Source organism: Oreochromis niloticus, linkage group LG10, assembly GCF_001858045.2.
Source record: "Oreochromis niloticus isolate F11D_XX linkage group LG10, O_niloticus_UMD_NMBU, whole genome shotgun sequence".
NCBI classification, from domain to species: Eukaryota; Metazoa; Chordata; class Actinopteri; order Cichliformes; family Cichlidae; genus Oreochromis; species Oreochromis niloticus.
In genome coordinates this window covers 11759186-11783582 of record NC_031975.2, presented here as the reverse complement: position 1 = coordinate 11783582, position 24397 = coordinate 11759186, and the positions used below count along the sequence as shown (strand labels likewise).

The window sequence follows — 24397 nt, the reverse complement described above, 5'->3', positions numbered from 1 at the left end:
TTTTTGCAAACAAAGCTCTTAATTAAACCTGCATCATTCACCCATTTACTTTTTTCCTATGCTTAAGTGCTTTCTATCTAACATTTAGACACATATGAATACATCGGAGAACAACTTGGAGTTAGTATCTTACCCAAGGATATTTGACAAGAAGACTGGAGCAGCCAGGGATTGAACCAGTCGGCAGGGGTGCTTGTCCTTGTATCCATTGGGGTCTTTTTTGGCGGGCAAGAGGGTTGCTTCTCTGCGTCTTTGGGGAGTAGCCTGTTCTTGGATGACATTTCAAAGGATCCAGTTCTCTAAAAGACATAGCAGGGGATGGTTTCAATCCACAGCTCCACTCTGTTCATACACACCCCAGATGAGACTCAAACCCACAATCCCTGGCTTAGGAGGCCAGTGCCTTATCCATTAGGGCACTGGGACTACACAAAGCCAGAAAGAATTGAACATAACCCTCATGATACTTATCCTCCTAGTCAGTTTCTAACAGCAGGTTACCAAAAATAATGCCTGTGGTGTCTGCACAGCTACGCTACACTTTCAGTGAACTGAAAGATGTCATTGTAAGTGAATGTTAATGATAAATACCTAGTATGTTTTTGTGGCACTTTGACCTACTTTGAAACACAGTGTTTTGAACATGATCCCAGCTCCAACAGTGAAAATGATTAAACCAGTGGCATTAAGGCACCAGTCTGCTAATAAAATAGTAACAATATGTAACTTTCACTTGTACAATTACTATTGATATTTCACACACAAAAATACATCGATTAACCTGTCTTGTGTGGCATTTCATGCGGTCTTGGTGGGGGTTGTCTGCTAGCTTGGGGGCACTAAGTAATTGTTTAGTCTGCTAATGCTGCTTGCTGGCTCTCAGTTATGTTTTCATCAAAATCAAATTTACTTGAAAATGTGCACAAAAGAAATGTGGTTCCGGCTGTGATTAGCTAAAAAAGGACAGACCAGATACATTCATGGCATATAAACCAAATTATACACGGGACACATAGTACAGAGTAAGGCACTCACATACTGTATGGCCATTAAACTTGTTCTTAGTTTAAATATCTGAGGATGATAAAGATGGGGACTGCTGTTGTTAAGTTTGAGAAGAGCACAAAGGAATTCCTTTCAGACCTGCAGTAGAAGGCATTCAGGTCAATAGGTCTTTGTTTGGATGCAGTGGGGGATGGTGTCCTGTAGTTTTCCACAGTCTTGCAGGCCTCTCCATACTGATGGTCATGAGATGAGAGCACCTTTACAGCATTTTTTTTCTTTCAAGGGTAGCTTCTTTTTGAAGCAGTTTGGTTTTCACTTTAGTTTTTATTGTTAAAAATATTTGGCTTTTGTTTAGTATTAGATGTATTTATTTATTAATAAGATACTTGTTAGGAGAAATATTTAAGGAATTCTGAAAAGGTATTACAATTGGAATACAAAAAGGTCTACATGAAACTCACTTATGTAGACACACTAGTCGAAATAAATGTGTATGTATGCCCATTACATCTATGGACGGGTGGGCACATTTGACCAATGAGTAAATCTAAAAACATTTCCTGTTTGTACACAATAATGTTGGATTTCTTTCCTTTTTTTTTAAAACTTCAGTTAAATTATTAGTTATAAACAGCTTTATATTTTAGTGTAAAGTTTAATCATTTTGGCACACAGATCCTCGATGTTATTTGCCACGCTGTCAACATTTCGTCCAGGTTTTTGCACTGGTCAGCGTGTACGAAGCTTGGCTTCCAATACACATACATAAGGGGGGTTAAATGTTCCATTTAACTTTTACCGCAGAGTTGGTCTGCGCGCCAAAAAATTTAAAGTTGGAGGGAAGCTAGTCGATTGGCTTTCTGGCTCCTCCTTTTTTACTTTTGACCCACTGACAGAAAGCAGTAACAGTAACAGCCAATCGATCGTGCTTCTTCCTTTTAGGCTCCATCGTGATTGTTCACAAACCAGGAGAGATCCACCAATAGTCATTAATTTCCTCTCACGATGTTCCTCTCAGGGCCAATCAGACAATAGTACTTTTGTTCCAAAACCCAATGGCAGGTTAGGGCGGGACAAAGCATGAGGTTTATATGTAGGCTGTGAAGCGATTTTTTCATCACTAGCAAACCAGCGACTGCAGTGCTTCGATTCAGAAGAACTATTTGAGTAACCAACAATGTCTGGAAGAGGTAAAACTGGAGCAAAGGCCCGTGCCAAGGCTAAGACCCGCAGCTCTCGCGCCGGTCTGCAGTTCCCCGTCGGCCGTGTCCACCGTCTTCTCCGCAAGGGAAACTACGCAGAGAGAGTTGGCGCCGGGGCCCCAGTTTACCTGGCCGCCGTCCTGGAGTACCTCACCGCTGAGATCCTGGAGTTGGCCGGCAATGCCGCCAGAGACAACAAGAAGACTCGTATCATCCCTCGCCATCTTCAGCTGGCTGTACGCAACGACGAGGAGCTGAACAAACTCCTCGGTGGCGTGACCATCGCACAGGGAGGCGTCCTGCCCAACATCCAGGCCGTCCTGCTGCCCAAGAAGACCGGCCAGTCTGCACCGAGCTCCGGCAAAGCGGGAAAGAAGGCCTCCTCTCAGTCACAGGAGTATTAGCTTGCTAGCTAATAACTCTTAACACCCAACGGTCCTTTTAAGGGCCACTCACTCCTAATTGAAAGAGCAACTTTTCCTGATTATTGCTGTCTTACATCCCCTTTTCGCATGATTTTTATTTAATAAAAAGCCTGTTTTGTAAGAACTGTTGTATTCTGCTGATTTAAGGCTAATTGATGCTACTTGCTAGTTTTGTTGAGACTTGCTAGCCTGACCGGTTGAGCTGAATTTATCAGACTGGTGTACTCTAACCGATTATACCGTGAGCTCGAGAGTCGTAGTACAACACTAGCCATTTACCAGGGCTTTGTTTCATGATCGGGGTTAAAAAACAAAAACAAAAATGGCCTCCACTTATCAACATTTAACCCAGGTACATGGGCCAGAGCCTGCAACACCGGTTGCATTTCACCTTATTAGTAGCATGACTGTGCAGCTTTTGTGGTAGCTGATTAAATTACTTTTGGTTTGGCAGAAATGGCTCTTCAGTGTGCATCTGTGGCTGAAATAATGGTCTATGTAGGCCTATTGCACATTGCCATCTAAAGCATAATATGCTACAAATAACTCAACCTAATCTGAGTTTCGGCTCTCAAAGTGTTCATGTGCACGGAGCAGTTTTAAATTTCTATCCATTTTGAAGGGTTTCCTGCACCGCAATTTCCATATTTTTGGAGTAATAAGCAATGTCACTATGAAGTGAAACGCACCCATCAGGAGGGGAGGATTATTTGCATCCATACATGCTCTTTTTATCCTGCATTAGTGTTCCTTGGGTATACGCCTGATAAACTGGAGATCTATTAACCTATTTCTAGAGTTAAGGCGGGTTGTTTTACCATTTGTTTTGTATTTGCTACCACCTTTATCTTCGCGTATGAGCGACCTGAATAATATGTTTGTTTGTTCAAAGTGTGGTTAAAGCCTGAAAAACATGCCAACGGCTCATTCTCCTTAAAGCTCCAGGTGTTTCCTTGTTACATGTGAAGAAACAGGCAGCTGCAGTTTACCGGCACAGTGACGTCTGACCCAGTATGCACAGCTCCTGTGCAGCAGCCGTACCATCGAGAAATAATTTGAGATATATATTTAATTATTTCGAAGCACAGAATAATTAGAATGTTAGGCAGTCAATTATCTCCACATAGATCAGGGGTGTCAGACATAAGGCCCGGGGCCAGAATTGACCCAGCAGACTCCAGTCCGACTCTGGACAGCTTTGGAACATGTGAAGAAGGGCGAAAATGTAGTACTTTTAACTGTGTTTTCATACGTTTTACACTATCTACTATAGAAATTTCTGCTTTACAATCCACAGTTAAAAAAACAAAAAAGAGACATTTTCTGTGAATTAACCACACTTTTTTGTTTTGTATTTACAGGACAGTCGGGGACTTTTCCTGCAGTTTTACACATTTTTTTCCCTAACATTTCTAACAATTTAAGTAGAAGAAGAATTCATTAACTTGCTACAGCAGCATTTCTTTATCATGTAGAAAAACTGAGTCATACTATTGACATCAGCCAGTTTTCCCCTCATATAAAGATATCTTAGGGATTAAATGTGTAGTTAAACTCAAAAACTTCATTGGAACAAAAGTGGGCTTGAAAATGAGTTTGACATCTTTGACATGGATCATCAGCCTTTATGAGTATTGGATTGAATTTCCAGCACTTATTTTGGTTGCATATAATATCGATTTTACATTAGCATTTACCATCGGGCGATGTGACCCACCAGATCAGGGAAAACCATTAAACATCAGTGGACTGATTAAATCTATTCACATACATGTCACTGATATGTTGACTGAAACTGACATTTACCCGAAAAGGCAGGTATGCATATGCAGACATGAAGTACGATTTGAAGACGTCTCAAATAGTCCATCACAACAAGACACCTGCTAACAGACAGTTGTTCATTCTGCTTTTCAAAATGCTCAAAATACCTTTAATTTCCCATCAAGAAAAAAAGCATGTGGCAGAAATTACACTAAACTTTAAAGGAGTTAATGGGAACGTGACAACAGGAGTGTAATTCACAAATATTGCCACCAGGGGTCACCATGTGATGTTTGAAAATGTTCACAAAATGATTTGTGGCATAAACTGTGATTGTTGCCCATATGTGTTTTTATTTAATAACTATTAAAGACAGATGACTGTCTGCGCTGACAGATGTGCACCATAAGCCATTTCATAACACGGAGGAAAGAAAGGATTTCAACTGTTACATAAAATAGTACGACATCTGAAAAACACAGCAAAGCACTATTTTAAGGTGTCATTAGTATATGCTCAGCTATAATACATACATATTCCTTTTGTGGGATCCATAACTGATAAAATGATTGGTTGTTTTATATCAAAGGTGGTGATGTGTTTTCTCATTAAACCTCAGTCGTGTGCAGCTAAACTCACCCGTAACCTTTCCATGGGACATATTTCAGTCTGCTTTGAGTGCTTTATAGCGGCAAAAGCGGCATGACGCACCAAGTTTGAGCCGAGCCCAGGACAGGCTGAACCAATTACTCGGGCTTGACAACGTGTCCAACACAACATCCAGGCTAAAAATTCCAGCCCAGAAGGAAAAACCCCGGTGTCCACTGGCTGTTATAACTATAATTTCCTGAGTTGACATTTTCACAGGCTCTAAATTTACTGGTGATGCTCTTTTCAGCTGTTTGTGGCAAAAAAATGATCTCTGGTAAAACAGTCATTTTGGTTGTTTCATGGAATTTGTTGGCTTTCCTTCTGCAAGTTTTGAAGTTTGGATTTCCATTATCCACAAAACACCTCGTGCATGTTAATTACAGTTTGGTGAAGCTGTGACTGGAACAAAAGCAAATATCTAGACTGAGTCGGGGACACTGAAAAGGAGGGTTTTTCCAAGTTCATGGGTAATTTTTTGTTTATACAGCATCTGAAAAGCAATAGAGTTTTGATGTACTCAAGCTGCTGTGAAATAAACGATTATATTTGTCTGAACATGAGAAAATCTTGGTATACACAACAAATCTGTGAGAAACAAAGTTATACAGGGGCACAGAAGGACCTGCTTAATGAATGGGAAAGAGGAATGATGAGTGGGAAGAGGAAAAAAAGAGGGCTGGAAAGAAGGGGGTTGGATCTGCTACAATGATGTTCAGACGCACCGAAACATTCACTTTGAAAGTTACTCAACAGCAGTGAAGATGGGACGGCACGTCTCCATCCTCCAGAAAAGAACTGGAAGACTTTTCACATGAAAGCTTGGGAGGATGCCTCGTCTTGTGTTTTTAATCTTTGGACTGAATCATACTGCAGAAGAGGAGATGTTCCTTTCGAGCTTGGGTATGGGAAAACAAAAATATTGTTTGACTGTGTGTATGAGTGTGTGGAAGACAGAAGGACGTCACCAGGGTTTTGCGGCAGGTTACGCTTCTTTGCATTATCTTTAAAGGAAGGCTTTTGATTTAACTGGGAGGCATGAGCAGGTGAAAGTCATTTGACAGGGTGAAAGATAGGAGCCAAACCCAGCTGGCTCTGTGAATGGACACTTTAGTGTGTGTGTGAGAGAGAGAGAGAGGGAGAGAGAGCTCAGGCTACCTTTGGTGAAATAACAGTATGATAAGATATTTCTCCGACACGCCTGTGAGGTGCAACTGTGCCTGAGTGAGTATAGCTTTCTTGCAATGAGGGAAATTTGCTTGTTTACATGTAAATAAGTATCTGATGAGTCCATACAGACATACTAAAAAAGCTGAAGGAGACAAGTGGACAGATGTCACACGTGGAGACAGTCCATTGGTTTTGTGGGCAACTCAAATTCTTTTGTGGAAATGTCTCCAGTTTCCTGTTGTTCACTAGTTCGTTTGGGTTTGTGCCTTTTCTGTGCATCATTTGACTAATCACATGATTTGAGATGGTACTTTTTTTCTCAATGTGACTTGATTTGTTTCAATTTAGCCAATCAGGAGATTTGAATGGCATTCTTGTGTGTGTGCATTCTTAGAAAGGATTTTATATGTTCTGATTATATCCAAAAATGAGACGCAGTGTTTCCCATAACTCTACAAACAATTTGGGCTGCAGATGTTCTGTGATCACGCCACGATCACCCCCTCCTTCAGGATAGTATTTCCTGTCCTGAGCTGAGCCTCTCCAACCCCTCAACATGTGGCATCAGAATAATTACAGGTTACATTTAGGTTAAGGTTTGTCTAAAAGGAAATGTTTTGTTTTGTCCTGTCAGTGTTAAGGGAAGGGGTAGGATTTATGCTTGGTCTGAGAGGAAGTAAAGAGCGAGACCCTCAATTTAAGGCAATGAAATTTGCGTTATGTGTAAGCTACTTCTCATCAGGCTTCCAACACAGCCTGAATGAGTGTTGACTGCCTGAGCCCCCACTTGCATAATTGTTGCCATCTTCATTGTTTCCACCTGCAGCCTAATGTCATCCTGCAGAGACCTGCAGACATCTGCTTCACAGTGTTTAACAGTGTGTAACTGCAGGTTTCACAAGCTGACTGATCCAAACCTCCTACCAGACAAGCAGTTCAGTATCTGTGGGAAATCACACACTCACAGCATAGCTTGTTTTGGACTTTTATTATTATCATTCCAGAGTGCTCACAGCCAGGCTGAGATATCACTGCAGACGGTTCAGAAAGACTGAAAAGTTCATCTTCAGCTTGCTTTGCCTGCCTGGACTTTTGTGCATCTGCAAGCTACTTTGCAACCCACCTCCCCACCAGCTCCACTTTACCTGCTTCGTCTGACTTCATTTATATACTTTCCTCTATGAGAACTACACTGTGGTACTGGGCAGCATGGTGGCACAGTGGTTAGCAATGTTTTTCTCCTGCCTTACATACTTCAGTGACATGCCGTTAGTAGGGTTAGGTTAACTACTGATTGTCAATTAGCCATAGGTGTGAATGGTTGATTGTCTCTCTGTCTTAGGCATGTGACATACGTGTGCAGGGTCTACCCCACCTGATGCACCATGGCAGCTGGGATAGGCTCCTGCAATCCCGAATTGGATAAGTGGAAGCGAATGGATGGATGGTCTTTAGTCTATGTTTTAAATGGTATAAAGACTGCATTGTATTTAAAAATCACTTCCATCTGCTTGTTCACATGGATGGACAGCTATATGGGGATTTCCATTGTAATCACCATTTAAAGGTCATTCAGTAAACTTTACCCCCTCAGCTGTAGCCTCCACATGATCGCTGAGGACTCAAAACACAAACCTTATCTGCAGACTTCTGCAGTCTTCAATCCATCGGGTTACTAAGCTGCCTCTGTTTGTTTGTTTTCATTCTCCTCAGTGAGTCATCATCTGCCTCACTTCCTCCCTCTACTCTCTGGCCGCTGACCATGGGAAAAGCCTTGAGAGATCAATAGTGGAGGCTTTCTCCCACTCTCTTCTACTCTCTCTGTGTTTGTCTGTAAGCCAAATAGTTCCTGTGGGACGTCTGAAAAGATGCTCACATGTGTTCGCTCACTTCCTGTGGACCTTTCATATCGCTCTGCTCCATCATTACACAGTGGAAGCATTGTAATCCACCATCGTCCATTTAGTTAGTGTTATCATAAAGTGTTGTTCGACAGTTTTCCAGAGTGGAAACACTTCTTTTGGAGTTTCTTGTATCAGCGGTCCAGAGCTCAGAGCAGGAAGTCAGAGGACACAAGGTCTTTTCCATCACCACCTCCTACACTTTGTGTTATTTCCTGCATGGGTCAGACTGTTAACACCTGCTTAACCCATAGACACTTTTAAGGAGACGACCCCGCCTTGTGTGATCGGGCGGTGCGGTCCATTTGAACTTTCATTTAATGGAAAGCTTGTTAAGAGCCTGAAAATTTCAACCATTCTCTCGGCAGGATGTGAACTCTGTGCCTCGCTAATTCTGGAGTGTTCTGAAACTGCATGTTGGGGTGAAGTTATTTACTCATAATTGCCAAAAAAAAAGAGAAGAAATGAATATGGAGGAATTGGGAGCATGTTTTGGAGGGCAGTGCCTGGTTCCCCTCTACTGTTTGTAACTGTAATCTGATGTAATTCTGCACCGGGATGGGCAGGAGAAGGGGTTGGGAGGAGGGAAATAGCAGAGGAACTCAGTGAGTGAATGAAAAAAGCAAGGAGCTAGACATACACAATAATGTGGACACTGCTCTATGTGCTAGTAACTGTCAGGCAAACCCATGGACCCAGCTTTTGTCTGGACTTAGCAAGAGTAAAGAGATGGTAAGAGCTGCCTGTCTGTCAGTGAAGTAAGTAAACACTTGCTGCTTTCAGCAACATTGTTGTGCTAATATCTTTGTAAGATAACTCTATTTTATTTCATTTTTTTTATTGATCATTCCAGCTGTTAAATTTTCTGTGTATTCCTCTGATTTTTCATTGTTCACTCTAAACCAAAGTCATTTCTCTTTAAAAGTGGCAGCCCAGTCTGTGTGGCAGGCAAGTATCTATTTTCAGAAGCTTGTGGCAGCTCTGAAGGGCATAACTGCCTCCATAATGACAGGTTACTATGCGAGGCCCTGCATTTGCAAGCATTAAAACTGTTCCTCTGCCTGGGTGTGTACGTTAAATCACTGAGGCTTTTCGGAGCAGGAGCATATGTGTTTGTGTGTGTGAGTGTGTGAGTCAGGCAGACAGAGGCACATTAGCCTGCCCACTCTCCTGTCCTGTGTCTGACTGCGTGGCTCAAAGAGGCCCAGTGTTGACAGCCAGTGGGGCTGACAGCAGAGGCGCGAGGGGTCCGGTGTCAGTGACGAATAGAGGGGACGGTCTGTTCTTCGTGTCACTGGGTCCTCTGAGATTCGCACACTGGACGCGATTGTCAGACGCGTGCGGTTTCACCCAGCAGCCTTGCCTGGAGTGACATCAGACGCAGACTGAACGCCCTGTTGTGTAAAAACGCCGTGAGCTAAACTTGGAGCATGGTGGATATTTAAATTTTTTTTAAATTAATCAGTGATGACAACATAGACCGACAAAGAGCTCAGGCCCTTAAAAAAGTGTCTGTGGGAATGACGTGTCTTCTGTGCACTATAACAAACACCGCAAGACATGTCACAGAGTTTAAACCGAATCATTCAAGCACAGTGGCACTGGCGGGCATTGAGCTCTACTTTGAAATGTAAAACCAAGAGTCAAGCACGACACACAGCAGCTTTTCATCCTTGGTTAGACACAACAGACATTAGATAGTAAGGTAGTTGCGTCTACTCTAGTTTTGCTTACATGCCCAGATGGCAAAACAAGTGATAGTGAAAGATGCGGATGGCAGCTTTTAGCGGAAATATGAGTGAATCATCCGGGCTGCCTATGTGTTTGTTTGAGCCATGTCTAGTCCTCATGGCTTGTTGAAGCTCTCCTGTCTGATTGGAGGAAGACGAGCAGACAGCTGGCTCTAATCTACAACATGTTTCTGCAGACAGTTTGGGCTGTTTGTTTGTAAGATCACAGTGACTCACCACAGCCAGACGAAGCAGTCATCTGACCCCTGATGAGTAAAGCACCTGCAGAGCCAGCTCAAACCTTCTGCTATATATCCGAAGCACATTTCACATAAAATCTGTGGTTGCTATTGTTGTGTTTGCTCTCATTCTCTAATGTTTTTTTAAAGGCTGAGGCATAAATCAATAGCAGCTTTCTTGATGGATTGCTCTGTGTTTAGTTCTGAAGAAACAATTACTCTGTACAACGGTTTGGTCACATGGGCTTATAACTGGGACAGAAGGGTTTCTATGGAAAGCACTGTTCTCATTGTAGTACAACTGTAGTAGCAGTATTCCCAGCACTCCCATTCATGCCCTGCCACTCTGTCTCTGCGCTTCAGGACCTTCATGAGTCGGATAACTCTGCCAGTCCGGCCGACATGGACCGCATGAGCAGGAATAAAGTGGAGCATGGGCGACAAACGCACCAGGTCTTACAGGTGAGGCATTTCTTCCTGCGGTGCCACTGACTGTTTATGGCAGACACAAGTGGGGTGTTAAGTTAAATTGTAACTCGTTTTACTAGCAGCATTTGTTGTAAGTCAGCTTTATTCAGCATAACTGAGAGGTTTACACGTTTAAAAGCAGGAGCATAGCAGTAATATCAGCTTCAGATCCATTAATGCAAGCTTTCAGCGCAGACATATCTGGTTTTATAGCACAAGACTATAAGAGTAGTAATATAAGTGTGCTTTTGCGCTGACTTTTCGGACTTTCTTTCTACAACTCTTTATTATTTTTTTTACAAATATGTCTGACTTTGCTAAATAAAATCAGTCATTATCCTATTAAAATGATCCCAGTGTCTCCCAGCTGCAGACAGACATCTGGGTTGCGCACGGATTTATTTCCAGCATCACAAAATGTAGCTGGCTATTGAACTAATGCCATGTACAACACATAAGATTTTGTCCATCTGTAAATCTTATTCATGGGAGAAAAAAAAGCCACATTACTGGGTGAGGCCTGTAGTACAATCTAACTCAGGCTTAATTACATGCTATATGTTATATTGTGACATGCTGTTTACTTCATGCATACAGATCCAAATATTACCCACTACTATTGTCTTAAACAGATCCTTATGCTGTGTAAAAACAACTCTGATGATGTTTTATTGTTTTAACAGAGCACTCCGCTCGACTTGATTGAAACAGGCAAATCCCTCAAAGTCCAGGCAGAGCGCCCCCACCTGGTCAGCCTGGGAAGTGGACGCCTGAGCACAGCCATCACTTTACTACCACTGCTGGAAGGTCACAATCCTTATGTGTGTGTGTGGTTTTGAGAATATATCTGTGTGTTTGGTTGACAGTTAGGGTCTCAACTGGAGAATTATAATCATAAGTGGAGTCTACTGTATTTTACCGACACTTCCTTAAGTGGAATTGCCGGCAAAGTATGTCAAGAGTAATGAAGTGACGGAGACATGTTAACTTCTGAGCGTGTTGTTGTTACTCGTACTGAGGCACAGTTACAAATGCTGCCTGTGATTTTCTTGCACCATTTGTCTCTGTCTTCCCCTGAGCCTTAACATTTCACAGGGAGAGAGAGGAGAGGCTGTGGCACCCCAGAGAAAAAAGGGGATTTGTGTGTGTGTGTGTGTGTGTGTGTGTGTGCTCCATTTCCTCTGTGCTAAAATATAAATACAGTATGTGTTTGTGTCAGGCTATATTTACTGTACCTACAGACAAAATGTAACTGATAACCTAAGAACAACACACTAGGGTCAGCAGATGGGTGTATTAATTTCCACTGATGAGATCCCTGTTATCTGTCAGGCTAAACACACCTCCTGAGACCTACACCTGTTACTTAACATGAGTTCATAAGCTGGTTCCATTTGTGACTCCACTCACATCATCACTGGCTTTGAACTGCAGGTCTAAGAATGTTTTACTAATGTATTCCGAACCACATGACTCTCCAAAATTATTGACAGATGGGTTTTTTTTTTCTTGGTTTCAGGGAAAACCACGCTGGGCAGTGAGGGGACAGATATCCCCCTACAGGGCCCCGGAATCGCAGCTAAGCACTGCTACATTGAAAACCAGGCAGGCAACATCACCTTGTACCCATGTGGAAACCAGTGCTCAGCAGACGGCGTTCGCCTCACCAAACCCTATCGGCTTACTCAAGGTAGCACCGTCACAGGCTTAAGAAACTAAAATAACTGCCAAAATACAAAATCTAAACTTGATGGTTACAGATTGAGTAGGGCAACAGTTGCTTTTGCAGAACAGTAGAAAATAATAAAATGTTGAGTGTCTGAATGTCTAAATTAAGGCTATGCTGATAAAAACACTGCCAGGCGTCATGATGACAAAACAATTCCAAGCCCTTCCGGTAACATGCATAGTTGCTATAAAAAAAAAAAGACATTACAGTCCCACCCCCCCCTCAGTCCCCTCTCTATAAGATCCAAGCCAGCAGCTACACCAAAATGTCATTTGAAGCCGGTATGTGTGGAGGCAGCAGCTGCTGAACAAGAATACTTCAGGCTTTGCTTCATTCAAAGGACAACTGAAAAAGACGAGTACTTGTAAATGGAGGAAATGGCTTTGTTTATGCATCATAAGGAACAATGATGCGGGTCTATGGACTCTAAAGGATCAGCTACATGTTAAACTTCGTGTGGAATAGCAGTACAAAACTTCAGGAGTATCAGGAATTCTTGAAAGGCTTCAGAAATGCAAGCTAATGATGAGGAGCTGATTTCACTTTCCGGTTAATTACATGTAAGTTGAACTAGTCGGCTCATGTTAGTTAACAAGTCAAAACTTTGTTTAGGAGGTTCAAACTCTGCATTTCGTCATCAAAAAAGGAAGAAATCTTATTTTACCACCTCATCTGTTTATGGTAGTTTGCAATGACACCTCACTCACACCTTCCAGTGCACCGATTACTGAAAAAGGAAAGCATGAATTGGTCTGCATACTGTAGGACACGTGCAGTGGTCTGTAAAAAGTATAAAGCCATAAGATCTAATTTAAATTATAATGTTTAAAAAAATATATAGATTAACAACAGTCCATTTTTTTGGCTGTAGATTTATTGTGATATGAATGATGTTGACTCTTCTAAGTGGACAGCAAATAAAGCTTTGTATGTCCATGGTCGCCTCTCCTGGCAGGGTGCATGCTGTGCTTCGGTCAGTCGGCCTTTTTCCGTTTCAACCATCCCGAAGAGGCTCAGAGGATGAAGAGCATGCTACCAGAGGGGACCCGCGGGCTGAGCGCCGCAAAAACTCCATCTGGTAAAGATCCCATTTTAATGATTATTAAATGCAAACACACATTCCAACATTTCCTGTGATCCTCATATAATCTTGTTGCAACAACTGTGTGTACGAGGGTTGCACAGTTTGCTCAGCAGCTATTCTGGGCAGAGCAAATGCTCTGGGCACACAAACCACTCTGGAGTCATAATTTCCTGCTGTAAAAGTCAATCAGTTCCTGATAATGTTGAATAGGTGCCTTACAATTTGACACTGTTTAGTTTAAAGTGATTAAGAGGCCGGATGTCTGGGTAGAATGACATTCAGACATCAAACTTTAGGTGGTTGCCTTTTTAAAATACCCACAGATCAAGGCTTAGATCCTTGTTAGTGAGATATTCAGCAGTAAACAAAATCTGCCTGAGATACTTGATGCAAAAGTGAAAAAGTCAAACATTTTCAGCCCTGCTAGTCTTGAAGTTTGACTGAAATATTATTATCTTTGACAGGATGCAGAAATAGCTTGTTCAGGGCTAATTATCTGTGGCCTACATTGTGATCTACTCCACTTAAATCTGTGATTCTCGCTCAGTGTGTGACCTCATTGCACAAAAAGATTGCTGTAATCTTTTCTTGCTTCTAATATGTCAGCTTTTACACTTACATTTGTGTTATGTTATACTACTCTGGCCCACCGCCTACTGTAACTGCTGCCCTGTGCTCTAGGTGATATTTAGAATCTATTCTCCTCTGACCTTACTGCTTTGGCTGTCAGTGCCTAAACAGTAAGAGCCGCCACACCCTGCTCACTGTGTTCACTCTTTCCTGACCAAACCCTGATTTCATCTGCTCTGAATGAGGTACATGGCTGTCGATGTATATTTAGCTGCTTTGGATCCCTTTAGGATTGCAGCACAGCTAAGGAGCATCCCGACCACTGGTTCATACAGGAACCTATGGGCTCCAAGACATTTATCACTATTAAGCCACTATATATGAATGTGCGTGTGCAACAACATGCGCAGGCGAGTGTGTTTTTCCTTGCATGGACTGACCCTCTGTGTCCTGCAGCCGACCTGAGGCATGGTGGAGGTCAAAAGGACAAAGATGTCACATTGGGTGTTTATGTGTTTGCTCAACTGTCTTCTCCCTTTATTCAGCAGGAATGCTCATGCACAAGTGTTTCTGTCTCCCTCCTGCAGACCCCCATAAGGCTCTGAATGGGAACCATGACTCCAAAATTAACAGTATGGCAAAAACCTTGCAGGACTCTTTGGTGCTCAAGACTTCATCATCACCGGGGATTGGTAAACATCCCGTTCCCCCGGACATGCGCAATGGAAGTAGCAACTCCAAAATAGATGTCTCAATTTATGAGAACAGCAGCAGCTTCCTGGGCCATAACCTTGACAGCACAACACCTCCAGTACCTGCCCGGTTACCTCATACCAATCACACCCCTGTCCCGCATCCACGGCCCTCACTCTCTGTGGCTGCAAGTGGTACCAGTGGAAGTCTAAAGGCCCAGGAGAGTCCAAAGCCTCTGAGGAATGCAAGGGCAGAGGCAACATCATGCCCCACACAACATCTCAGGGGGTCAGGACAGAGCGCAGAAAACCTAAGCCAAAGCCACAAACCATCATCCATCAAGTTTTACCCAAAGACTCCATCAAGCCCTCAATTAAGGGGTTCCACCCTACAGAAGAGATCCCAGAGCCCCTTGCGAGAGCAGGTTCAGTCTCTTTCCCATGTAGACATATCTCAAAGGGTCATTACTCCAGACTCGTCTGGGTCCACCGCCCTGAGGGTGCCCGGCAAAGGGACCTCAGGATCGCAGGGTTCGGCTCTGCCCCTTACCTCACAGGGCTTCACTGCTAAACCCATCCCAGAGAGCCCCCAGGGCAACCGCAAACTCACGACTCCTTCAAAAGCAGAAGTCATGCGGGCACTGTATGCGCAGAGTCCATCACCACTCCCTGGGCTGGAGAAGGAGCAGGGAATCAGGCAGTCAAGGCCTGCGCCAGGAAATGCCACGGTCTCAAGCTTAGGCTCGGCATCTGGCTTGTCTCCTATCGCTAGCCCTCATAGCGTAAGAAAGACTTCTTGTGTGACTGCCAAGGGAACATCCGGCAAGGACCCAAATCTTCCAAAACCATACACCCGGGAACGCAAAAACAGCATCTCTGAGATCAGCGACAATGAGGACGAGCTGCTTGAATACCATCGCTGGCAGAGAGAGGAGAGGCTGCGTGAGCAGGAAATGGAGAAACTGGTAAGTGAACATCAATACTGGTTTGGAGTTGTGGAAACAAGTATAAGAGCAGTGTTCAATCTCTTTTTAGCAGTGTTTGAATTTGTTTGATTGTAGAAAGGAAATAAACGTATTTGGTTTATTTTCCACACTATGAAAAGAGATCTTTAGCTTCATACACAGCATTAAAAACAACACAGGACTATGAATGAAGACTAAGACTACAGGGATAACAAAGTATGACTATAAAGGGCATAAACACAGTTAAGTAGAAGAGGCACTGCTGGCATAGCAGACTCCATGTCTGCTTTCACATGTCTTCTCTAAATCCTGTGGCATACTTCCAGCAGCTCATCTCCTCTGAGCATTACTGGAATGGTCAGCCCATGTGGCCCGAGTGACACGGAGTGAACATTCTTCCAGAAGTGTTGGGGTCCAGAGCGGAGGGTCGGGCTGGTTATTTACCAACAGAATGAGCTGCTTTTACTTTCAAAGCTATCTGCGCTCGACTCAAGGTTCTTTCCTATTTGTACCCACACTCGATCACAGATCGCATACTTGTAATCCATCTTCAGTCTACCCCTCACACACACCTCCCCCTACCCAACCCCCATACATCAGCCCCACCTCATCCTGCCGGCTTAGTGACAGCTGAAGCGACCACCCCAGCGGCTGGTCGCTGCCTGGCCTTCATGTCCGCAGACTATTTAAGGACCCAAAGGGTTTCTGGTAACAAATAAAATAGTTACTACTTGAGCTACTCTAGAACTGTGTTGAGTCACCTGCAGTGTCATGTGTAGACAACGTTGCCTACTACCCAAGGAGTTAAAGAACAGATATTTCTTGACCTAAGTGTGTGCTGATTTTTTTTTTTTTCCTTGTGATCTATATTTGAATTTATTTATTTATAAGCCTGTCTTGTCTGGCAGCTCTTGGAATCAGAATCGGCATCTGAATTCACTATTGTGTCAAATATGCTAACGCTGGTTTATTGTCTGTTAGGTAAATTTATGACTTGTTTAAGCAAGAATGGTTGTCTGTCTGTGTGTGTCAGCCCTGTGACAAACCAACTCTCTCCCAGTGTCAGCTAGAGCAGTGATTCTCTCCTGCCCTCTCGTTTTTACCACACAGACTTGGTTCTTTAGTAGAATGGTGCTAACAAACCCCGCTGGCATGTAGAGAAACATTTTCAGGGCCTATAATAAGTTCTTATTTTTTAGTATCATAATCTTGGATTAAACCCTCAAACACACAAATTGCAGACCTGCTGGGACAGACAAAAGGAGGATATCCTCTCAGTAAAATACATTCCTATATTTGGCAGGCCACACTCTTGGCACAGTTGGCACAGATGCAGAACCCACCTATAGTCGTGATACTGCCTGCACTTTAAACCCCCATTCTGCAGGTTATCGCTCAGGAAAAGCAAAGGGCATTGTCAGAGAGGAAGTAATGCAATAGAGAATTTAATTTTAGCACCACTTCCACTGAGAAGCGGCCACAGGGTATTTTTGAGAGAGAGCTGGAGTTAATTGAGAAAGTTTCCTTTATAAGACATGAAATTCATGTATTTGCTTCGTTGGTTATAGTAACAACTCATACAGTCACGTGGAACAGAAAAGTACACACTCTTTCAATCTTAAATCCATCGTTCTACAGTGAGGAAGATTATTCACTAGTGTAAAAACATTCAAGACACTTGCAAATCTTCCCAGGAGTGGAGATCATTGCAAAAATTACCTCATGGACAATTATTGGATAAAATACTATAAAATATTACAATTATAAAAAACAACCAACAACCATGGCTTCTGACAGTGGCCCTCATTTACTAATATGTGTGTGGAAATGTTGTTATAAAGTGCATATGCTAAATTTTCTTCGGGTTTATGAAATGTGGGCACTGCATACTGCCGCACTCCCCATTTTTTCTATATAATGAAACACATTTACCTTTAGGTGAAGCAGACACTGTAGTGAAGTGGAGAAACTGGTCGCTTGTGTACAAAGAAGAAGTTAATAAAAATCTAGATTCTCCAGCATCTGTAAATCTGAAAATCTAAGATATTTATGTAAATACATATTTTTCAGAATAACTGTGCTCCATGAGACAACATCTCAGAGGTATTAAAATACTTTGTATTGTGCCTACTGATACAAACTAAGGGTGAAACTAAGTAAGAATTAATGTTGAATATTCAGCTTAAAACCTGCTTTACTGTGGTCACTCGCATTAAAATGTAATAACATATAGCTTTAAATAATTAGCCTTACAATCTATTACACCATTTTAAGGTTTACGTTGACTTTATATCTATATATTTAGCCCCTTTTCTTAATCTAAACTGTCATTTCATAGTTTTCATACTGCTGCTTCTTTCCCTCAGACAGTCTGAGGAGTAAATCTTGCAACAACAGAGCTGGTGGTTTTAACTGGCTGATTTTTTTATGTAGCAGACAAAAGCAGAGTACAGGAAGAAGCACATTGGATACAATTGTACCTCATATTGCCAGACTCCTCGCTGGAATGATGATTACATATTCCACATCATTTTAGTATTAAAGCAAACATGCTATTGTCTGCTGTAATGAGAGACAACACTGGGCCACAAGTTCAAACCATGTCAGATGATGCAGTAGACAAAAAAATAAGTTTGTAAAAAAGTGCAACATCTACCGCAATACATTCATCCAGCACACACAGATCTTGCATTTTTGGGGATTTCTCAGTTACAGCAGACTGTGTTTTCATAAACAACTCAAGCAGTTCAGACAGGTTTTACCATGAAGCCCCCTCCCGAGAGACAGACTGCATCAGCTTCAGCCCCGCTGCTCTCGGGTTACTGTTGTCCCATGCCAGCGGCAGAGGGACAGCTGCCTAAATGGGACAATGTCACTCAAGGACACGAATCTATACAGTGATCTCTAATATCAGCCGTGCTTACATTTTGCATCTCTTCTAAAGGAGCGACAGAGACTGGAGACCATCCTGAATTTGTGCGCAGAGTATAATCATGAGGACGGCTCTGTGGAGCTGGTGAAGAGTGGTCTGCTGGGTGCTGGTAGAGGACTTTGTTCGGACTCGGGAGGTGGGATGGCTCTCCCGGGAGACGGCCGAAACCAGAGGGTGAGAGAGAACGACGAGGAAATCCAGAGAGAGGAGTCTAGCAGCACAGAGAGCACGCACCAAGAGGTGAAATACACATGCTAGCGTTAAATGATGTGGCTGATTTGAATTGTGTTATTTTTATTAATATATAAATCTGCACTCAGTGTGAAGAGCTGTTAGCCGGACAGGAGGAGATTTACCTGGAGGAGGAGAGGAACAGGATCCTGGCCAGGGTTGATGATTTGAAGCACAGAGTCAGTGAGCTGGAGCAGCAGCTACAAGAGACCAAACATGAGGTCAGCAGGCACACATGTACACTGACGCTTATAACCATTAATGAAATATTTCACCTTTTAGCTTGTGTGCTCTTAGATCAACTCACCAACGCAGCAAGAGGAGCAGAAGCTCTTTATAGTATTTGTTTAACTTGCAGACTCTGACTCCGTATTTGTCTGTAGGTGGAGATGGAGCAAGCCCTGCTGCAGGCAGAGCGGCGGGCAGAGCAGGAGCAGGTGGAGGCTGAAAATGAAATAATCTCTCAGCTACAGCTCAAACTTAACCAGCTGGACAAGGCCACCCAGAAAGAGAAGGACAAGGTGGGCGTAAATCCAGTAGGCGTTGGTTTTACATGTACAAACTGCACGTGAATAACATGTTCTTGAACGTCTGCGCCTGAACACGTGAATCTCACTCATTTATGAATATGCAAATATTCTAGATACACTAAAATCTACATATAGACAATCTTGTCAACTGACTTGCACTGCTTATGTCAAAAACACAAGAGACACATGCACACATCTGTTTAAAAAACACAGAGTAAAAGAACAACTTGAAGTTTTGCCGAATGCGATCAAAAGTGCTAAAATTTGCTTTTGAGATATGCAGAAGCTCTTTTAATTATATTTAATAATTACATTTTACCAAATGCGCTAAACATCACAAATGCATAACAGCTCTGCTTGGCCTAACCTCTGGTTCCTCTAAATCTTCTCTAACTTGCCTTGATTAGTTAGCCTCCAAGCCTAACTGCATGAATTTGAGTTACCCGTGATTTTATTTTTCTCCTTGGTGTTGTACGTGTGTCTGAATGGGGGCATAACTGTGCGCACATATGTGTGTGTGTGTGTGTGTTTCTGTGTGTTTTTAGGGGAGGGCTAATGTGTCGGCTGAGCGGAAGGCCCTGGAAAAGCAGAGGAATGAGTACAATGAGCTGAAGAGGCAGTTTGATAAGTGCCCCTTGTCTCTAAGGGAACAGTTACAGGAGCAGCTCAGCAGGGTCAGTGTTCTCACGCAGCCCACAGGCTGGCAACAGTGAGTTATAATATACAGAATACTGCAGTACTGCACAGAAACGACACTGACTCTGTCTTGAAGCACTCAGAACTACTCATAAGTCTGTGCATTTCCTCATTTTCCGCTCTTGTGCTTCATCACATAAACCAGGTTTATCATGTTAATGTTACCTGTAATCGTCAGTGCACAAAAGGAAACTCATCAGCAGGTTTTAGTCTGCTGCTTATTCGCTGCCATTCCCTCATTCTGGATGCTTGACAATGTCAGTCTCAATTAGTAATAAATATTAATATTATTAACAGCTTTGCTCTAAAAATGTGCTTGCCTTCTAGTAGAAAATGAGTTTGAAAACCTTGAGTCATTTTCACTCAAACCCAGTTTGTTTAATTTCAACTCCAGTGTGTCGCCTTGCCTGTGTCACTATTGTCAATGAATTCAATGAAAAGACTAAAAAAAAAAAAGCAGGTCCATGTATAAATATGACCTGACCGTGCCACCATCTGTGTGATACTCAAAAAAACCCTTTGGTACCCACGCTAGTCAGCTAATGAAGTGTAAGTTGTTTAAACTGTTCACTTAGGTCTGAGACGTTATGCTGGGAGCCCTCACCAGCCCAGGCAACCTTTAGTGAGCCAGCAGCCCCTTCTATTGGACAGCAACAATATTTAGTTGCTATCCTGCAAGAAAAGAAGGCGGCTAGTGCTAGCATTGCTAACTTTAGCCTTAATTTAGCAAACCAATATGGCACTGTGTGTGGGTATGTGCAAAGTTATATGTGGAAGTATCAGCAGGATTTAAAATACAATTAGGTTTTTGAAGAATGTCGTTTAATAGTTTCATAGGAGAGAAGCTCATATAAATTTGCACAAAGAATATTTAATATTTATGTCCATAAAAACTATGCTACATGTTTTCTCCTGTATTGTCAGCTAGAACCTCCATAGAAAGAACCATTACTTGCACAAAAGTAGGCCTTATTAAGTACAGTATTAAATAGGCAAATAGAAAAGGTTAAAGGGGCAAAGACAGTTTCTGTACTATGGTTTTTTAGCAAGTGGTAGTCAGACTGGAGTACAAAGGGCTTCTGCTGTGGACTATTTTCAACTGCGGATTGATTTGCAGCAGCTAAATTTATTGCTTAAACTGTATTTAACAAATGCACCTAGTCGACAGGTAACACTGATTCCTTTATAAATTCCTGTTTCTGAAGCCTCGGCTTAGGAGTTTTAGGTGGTGCTATCTTAGAGATTTGAAAGCAGGCGTAAAGGAGGTAGCTCGCTGTGAAACAAGAAGACGCTGCATGCTGATACATTAGCGAATTGTCTACCACAAAGTAGCTCACCTAAAGCATACCTTGCATCATTGTCCCTTCTGAATCTAATTGGGGCTGTGTTGTTGTATTTTGCATTCACATGAACTTGAACCTAGTGATTGAGACCATAAACACTTAAGTGAAGTGTTTACTCAGGTTATTGATCATGTGAGCAGAAGGGTGGTTTCCGATAGATATACCTTAAATGAAGATTGTTTATATTTGCGGTTAGAGAAGTATTGGAAATATTGCAGGTTTAGACCAGAAGCTTTTACATGCACTGGATTGCTGCCAGATGACGCATTGACAAATAAACAAACATGTTGAAAATAAAAAGAAATGTGTCACTCAAGGGAGTAACATGTGCCACGTTGTGAATACACAGTTATTTTTTTGGTCTTTTCAGTGTCATTTCATTAACTAAAAAACTACATAGGATATGACCAGCCTCACCCTTTAATAGCTAAATTTCACAGATTTCAATAACTTCTCTGTTTGTGCACAGAAAGCTGAAGCTCTGGAGTCTGGGACCAAGCAGTTTGAGGAGCTGGAGTTCTGCCAGCTGGAAGAGGAGAGCCGTCTAGAGGAGAAGAAGGAAGCTCAGAGCTCACAACTGCTCCAAGAGCGAGCCGAGTATCACTGCAGGGTGGCCAAAAGGAAGGTGGGGATACATGGCAGAAAACATGCACAGTTTTTGTGTAGACGCTGACCTCCAGAAGAAGAAACTGGTTGTGTTGATTTGCAGGAAAAGATGGCTGCTCTGGAAGCTCAGGTAAAGCAGCTGGGGTTACAGGCATCTCAAGACTGTGAAAGGCTGGCAAAGGACAGGACAGTGACTTTGCATCTGTTACAAAAGGTTAGCCTGTCACTGTTCAATAACCTAGTCTAAAGTGCATTGCGTATACATCATATGGTGATTCAAACATGCAATTATAACTTGTTACGCAACACCTGAATGTCCATGTTGGTTCTGGCTTTCAGGAACAAGACAGGCTGTGCGCCCTGGAGAAGAAGTACCACATGCTGACAGGAGGGAGAAACTTTCCAAAGCCCGGTGGCAGCAGCAGCATGAAAGAGGTGAGCAGGTACATGCAGAGCATCATGTCACAACCGCCAGTGGTGTCTGAGCTGGAGGAAAATTACTGCAAAGTGGAACTTTTGTTTACTCAGGTCAACTTTTTAAACAGGAATTGCTTCACATCAGCGAGCCCGACCTTATTTATGTGGATGGTTCTCCTCATAGTCCCTGTCCCTCCTCTGCCTCCTTCTCCTCCTCTCACATCCCCTCCCCCGAGCTATATCCTGTCAGGCTACAAGAGGTAAATCTCGAGAGAGCCTAACAGATCCTAACTCTTGTGTTTCTGCAATTTAAAAAAATGGGCATGACGGTGTGTGGTAGCGTTTACTGACAAACAGCAGCGAGCTTGCAGTGTGTTTGTCAGTAGGTCAACTTTCTGCCTTTCTCTACATCTGCCCTGTGATTGTTTGAGGCTTGCAAGATGAGCTTTGGTGGTTAAACTGTATGAATGTTAGACATTCATTTCAAAGACAGTGGGGTAGTGGAGTGTGTTGAAACGTCCTCGGGTTTGCTTTGTGAGTCTGTTGAATTAAGCGAGTGCCGCTCCTTCAGCCTTCTTCTGCTGTGGCTGTCGATGCAGGAGTACCTCAGGATGTCTGATGTCTATAGGATGTATGGAAATGCTTCTCTGCAGCCTCACTCTTCTTCTCCTGCTGCTCTCCACTGCCTCTCCCTCACTGTAACTCCAGCTTTGCCAACTGAGGTAGATCCCTTTTCTCCTCTCTGCCATACTCTGATATGTTTCTCTGACATGTTGTAGTACTAAAACCAAACAAAGTATACTAACATTACCTCCAATGTCTATCCTCACCTTCTTTTCTGCTCTCTGCTCTTGTTCTGATTCCTTTTGTGTCTATGTCATGCTTCTATGTCTGTGTAAAGGAGTACATCACAGTCAGTCAGTTAAGTCAGATCTTTGGGATGCAGCGAGTCGATCCCTCCTCTTCCTCCTCCTCTATGCCAGCATTCCAACTTGCCTCCTCTGAATCCACCTTCTCATGCCACACAACTGCACGTGGTCCTTCCTCCTTTCTCTCTGCACAGGTTTGTTCATTTGCAGCCATCCACTGAATTGCTGTGATCTTCGTTTCTGTCCTAGCTTGATATTGTCACAAGGACTAGCCTGTAGTCTTTCCTACCTGCCTGATGCTTCTGTTAATGATGCTGTTGCTCTGCTGCTCCCTTTTTCCTTTGCCTGAACGCTTTACATCACCGCAGAGCCAACCTGAGCTGAGCAGGAATGCATTGCCTCCTCTTAATCTTGAGCGCTGGTACCAGGAAATCATGGCAGCTGGAGAGCCTCAGCCATGCCCTCCACCACTGCCTGCAAAGTCTTTTGCCACACGCAGACACGGGCAGGTAAATTCACTTAAGCTCTCCGGACACCTTTTAGAGTCTTGCTAAAGGGCACTAAAGCAATATAGATGTCATTAGTTAAGCCACTGTTCATATATTTAAGGCTAGGAAGCCCTCTAGTGGGGAAAAGGGTTAAGGTAGCCAATGCTTTCAGGCAACATATAAGCTAAATTAGGATGGGATAGAACAAAACATTTATACACTTAATTTAATGAGTCACAACACAAAACACAAAGTACACCATGAAAATCAAAATCTTGTTCAACTGCAGGTCACAAAATGCTAAACTAAAATCAAAGCATTCTACATTTATGAACTTATTGAGTAAGCGGTTTTTCCTTTGTCAGCTGTCAAAGTCCAAATCAGAAGGTGAAGTTGGACAGGTTTCATCAAACAGAAGCACCACCATGTTGCCACACTCCAGTGGTGCTACACAGGAGAAAAATGCTTCCACAAAGGTCAGTTTCACACAGCTGAACTGTAATCAGTAAACTGTCTACTCCACCTGATGCTTTTTATGTGTTTCTTAGGGGTTGCACTTAGCGCTGAAAGAGATGTCAAACCCGCTGGAGATGGACTCCAGGAGGCAGTTGGCTTTGCCGAGCAGAGGTAACAGAGTCCATTAGCTTGTGTGTCCACTGTCATGACTTATTCTGGATTGTAGAGAAAGACTAC

At 42.8% G+C, this 24397-nt stretch overlaps 2 protein-coding genes and 1 long non-coding RNA gene across 12 annotated transcripts in view; 2 read left to right on the top strand and 1 right to left on the bottom strand.

Annotated features, from left to right (window-relative positions):
- Positions 1-24397, bottom strand: part of LOC109203878 (uncharacterized) — a 45494-nt gene that overhangs the window by 3367 nt on the left and 17730 nt on the right. Inside the window, exons 1-5 of one of the 2 annotated variants that reach the window (XR_003221966.1) lie at positions 21742-21870; positions 19063-19199; positions 18881-18955; positions 18517-18735; positions 134-299 (exon numbers count right to left, since the gene is read on the bottom strand). This is a non-coding gene — a long non-coding RNA (uncharacterized LOC109203878). Of the gene's footprint in view, positions 1-133; positions 300-18516; positions 18736-18880; positions 18956-19062; positions 19200-21741; positions 21871-24397 lie in introns of those variants that run through there. The other variant, XR_002063544.2, reaches the window with a different exon arrangement.
- Positions 2106-2756, top strand: h2ax (H2A.X variant histone). Its single transcript, XM_003446866.5, has one exon. It carries the CDS (start codon positions 2183-2185, stop codon positions 2609-2611), a length of 429 nt encoding a protein of 142 aa, XP_003446914.1. The 5' UTR covers positions 2106-2182; the 3' UTR covers positions 2612-2756.
- Positions 4750-24397, top strand: part of phldb1a (pleckstrin homology-like domain, family B, member 1a) — a 28988-nt gene continuing 9340 nt past the window's right edge. The window contains exons 1-19 of one of the 9 annotated variants that reach the window (XM_013272306.3): positions 4750-5947; positions 10448-10546; positions 11236-11359; positions 12072-12242; positions 13237-13359; positions 14523-15592; positions 18537-18764; positions 18845-18976; positions 19139-19276; positions 19831-19959; positions 21794-21949; positions 22034-22144; positions 22270-22365; positions 22476-22607; positions 22947-23069; positions 23249-23410; positions 23585-23725; positions 24070-24180; positions 24253-24331. In XM_013272306.3, coding sequence (XP_013127760.1) covers positions 10487-10546; positions 11236-11359; positions 12072-12242; positions 13237-13359; positions 14523-15592; positions 18537-18764; positions 18845-18976; positions 19139-19276; positions 19831-19959; positions 21794-21949; positions 22034-22144; positions 22270-22365; positions 22476-22607; positions 22947-23069; positions 23249-23410; positions 23585-23725; positions 24070-24180; positions 24253-24331 — 3286 coding nt within the window. In that variant the 5' untranslated portion in view covers positions 4750-5947; positions 10448-10486. Of the gene's footprint in view, positions 5948-6034; positions 6269-8689; positions 8874-10447; positions 10547-11235; positions 11360-12071; positions 12243-12551; positions 12842-13236; positions 13360-14522; positions 15593-18536; positions 18765-18844; positions 18977-19138; positions 19277-19830; positions 19960-21793; positions 21950-22033; positions 22145-22269; positions 22366-22475; positions 22608-22946; positions 23070-23248; positions 23411-23584; positions 23726-24069; positions 24181-24252; positions 24332-24397 lie in introns of those variants that run through there. The other 8 variants (XM_019363820.2, XM_019363819.2, XM_013272307.3 and 5 more) reach the window with 8 other exon arrangements.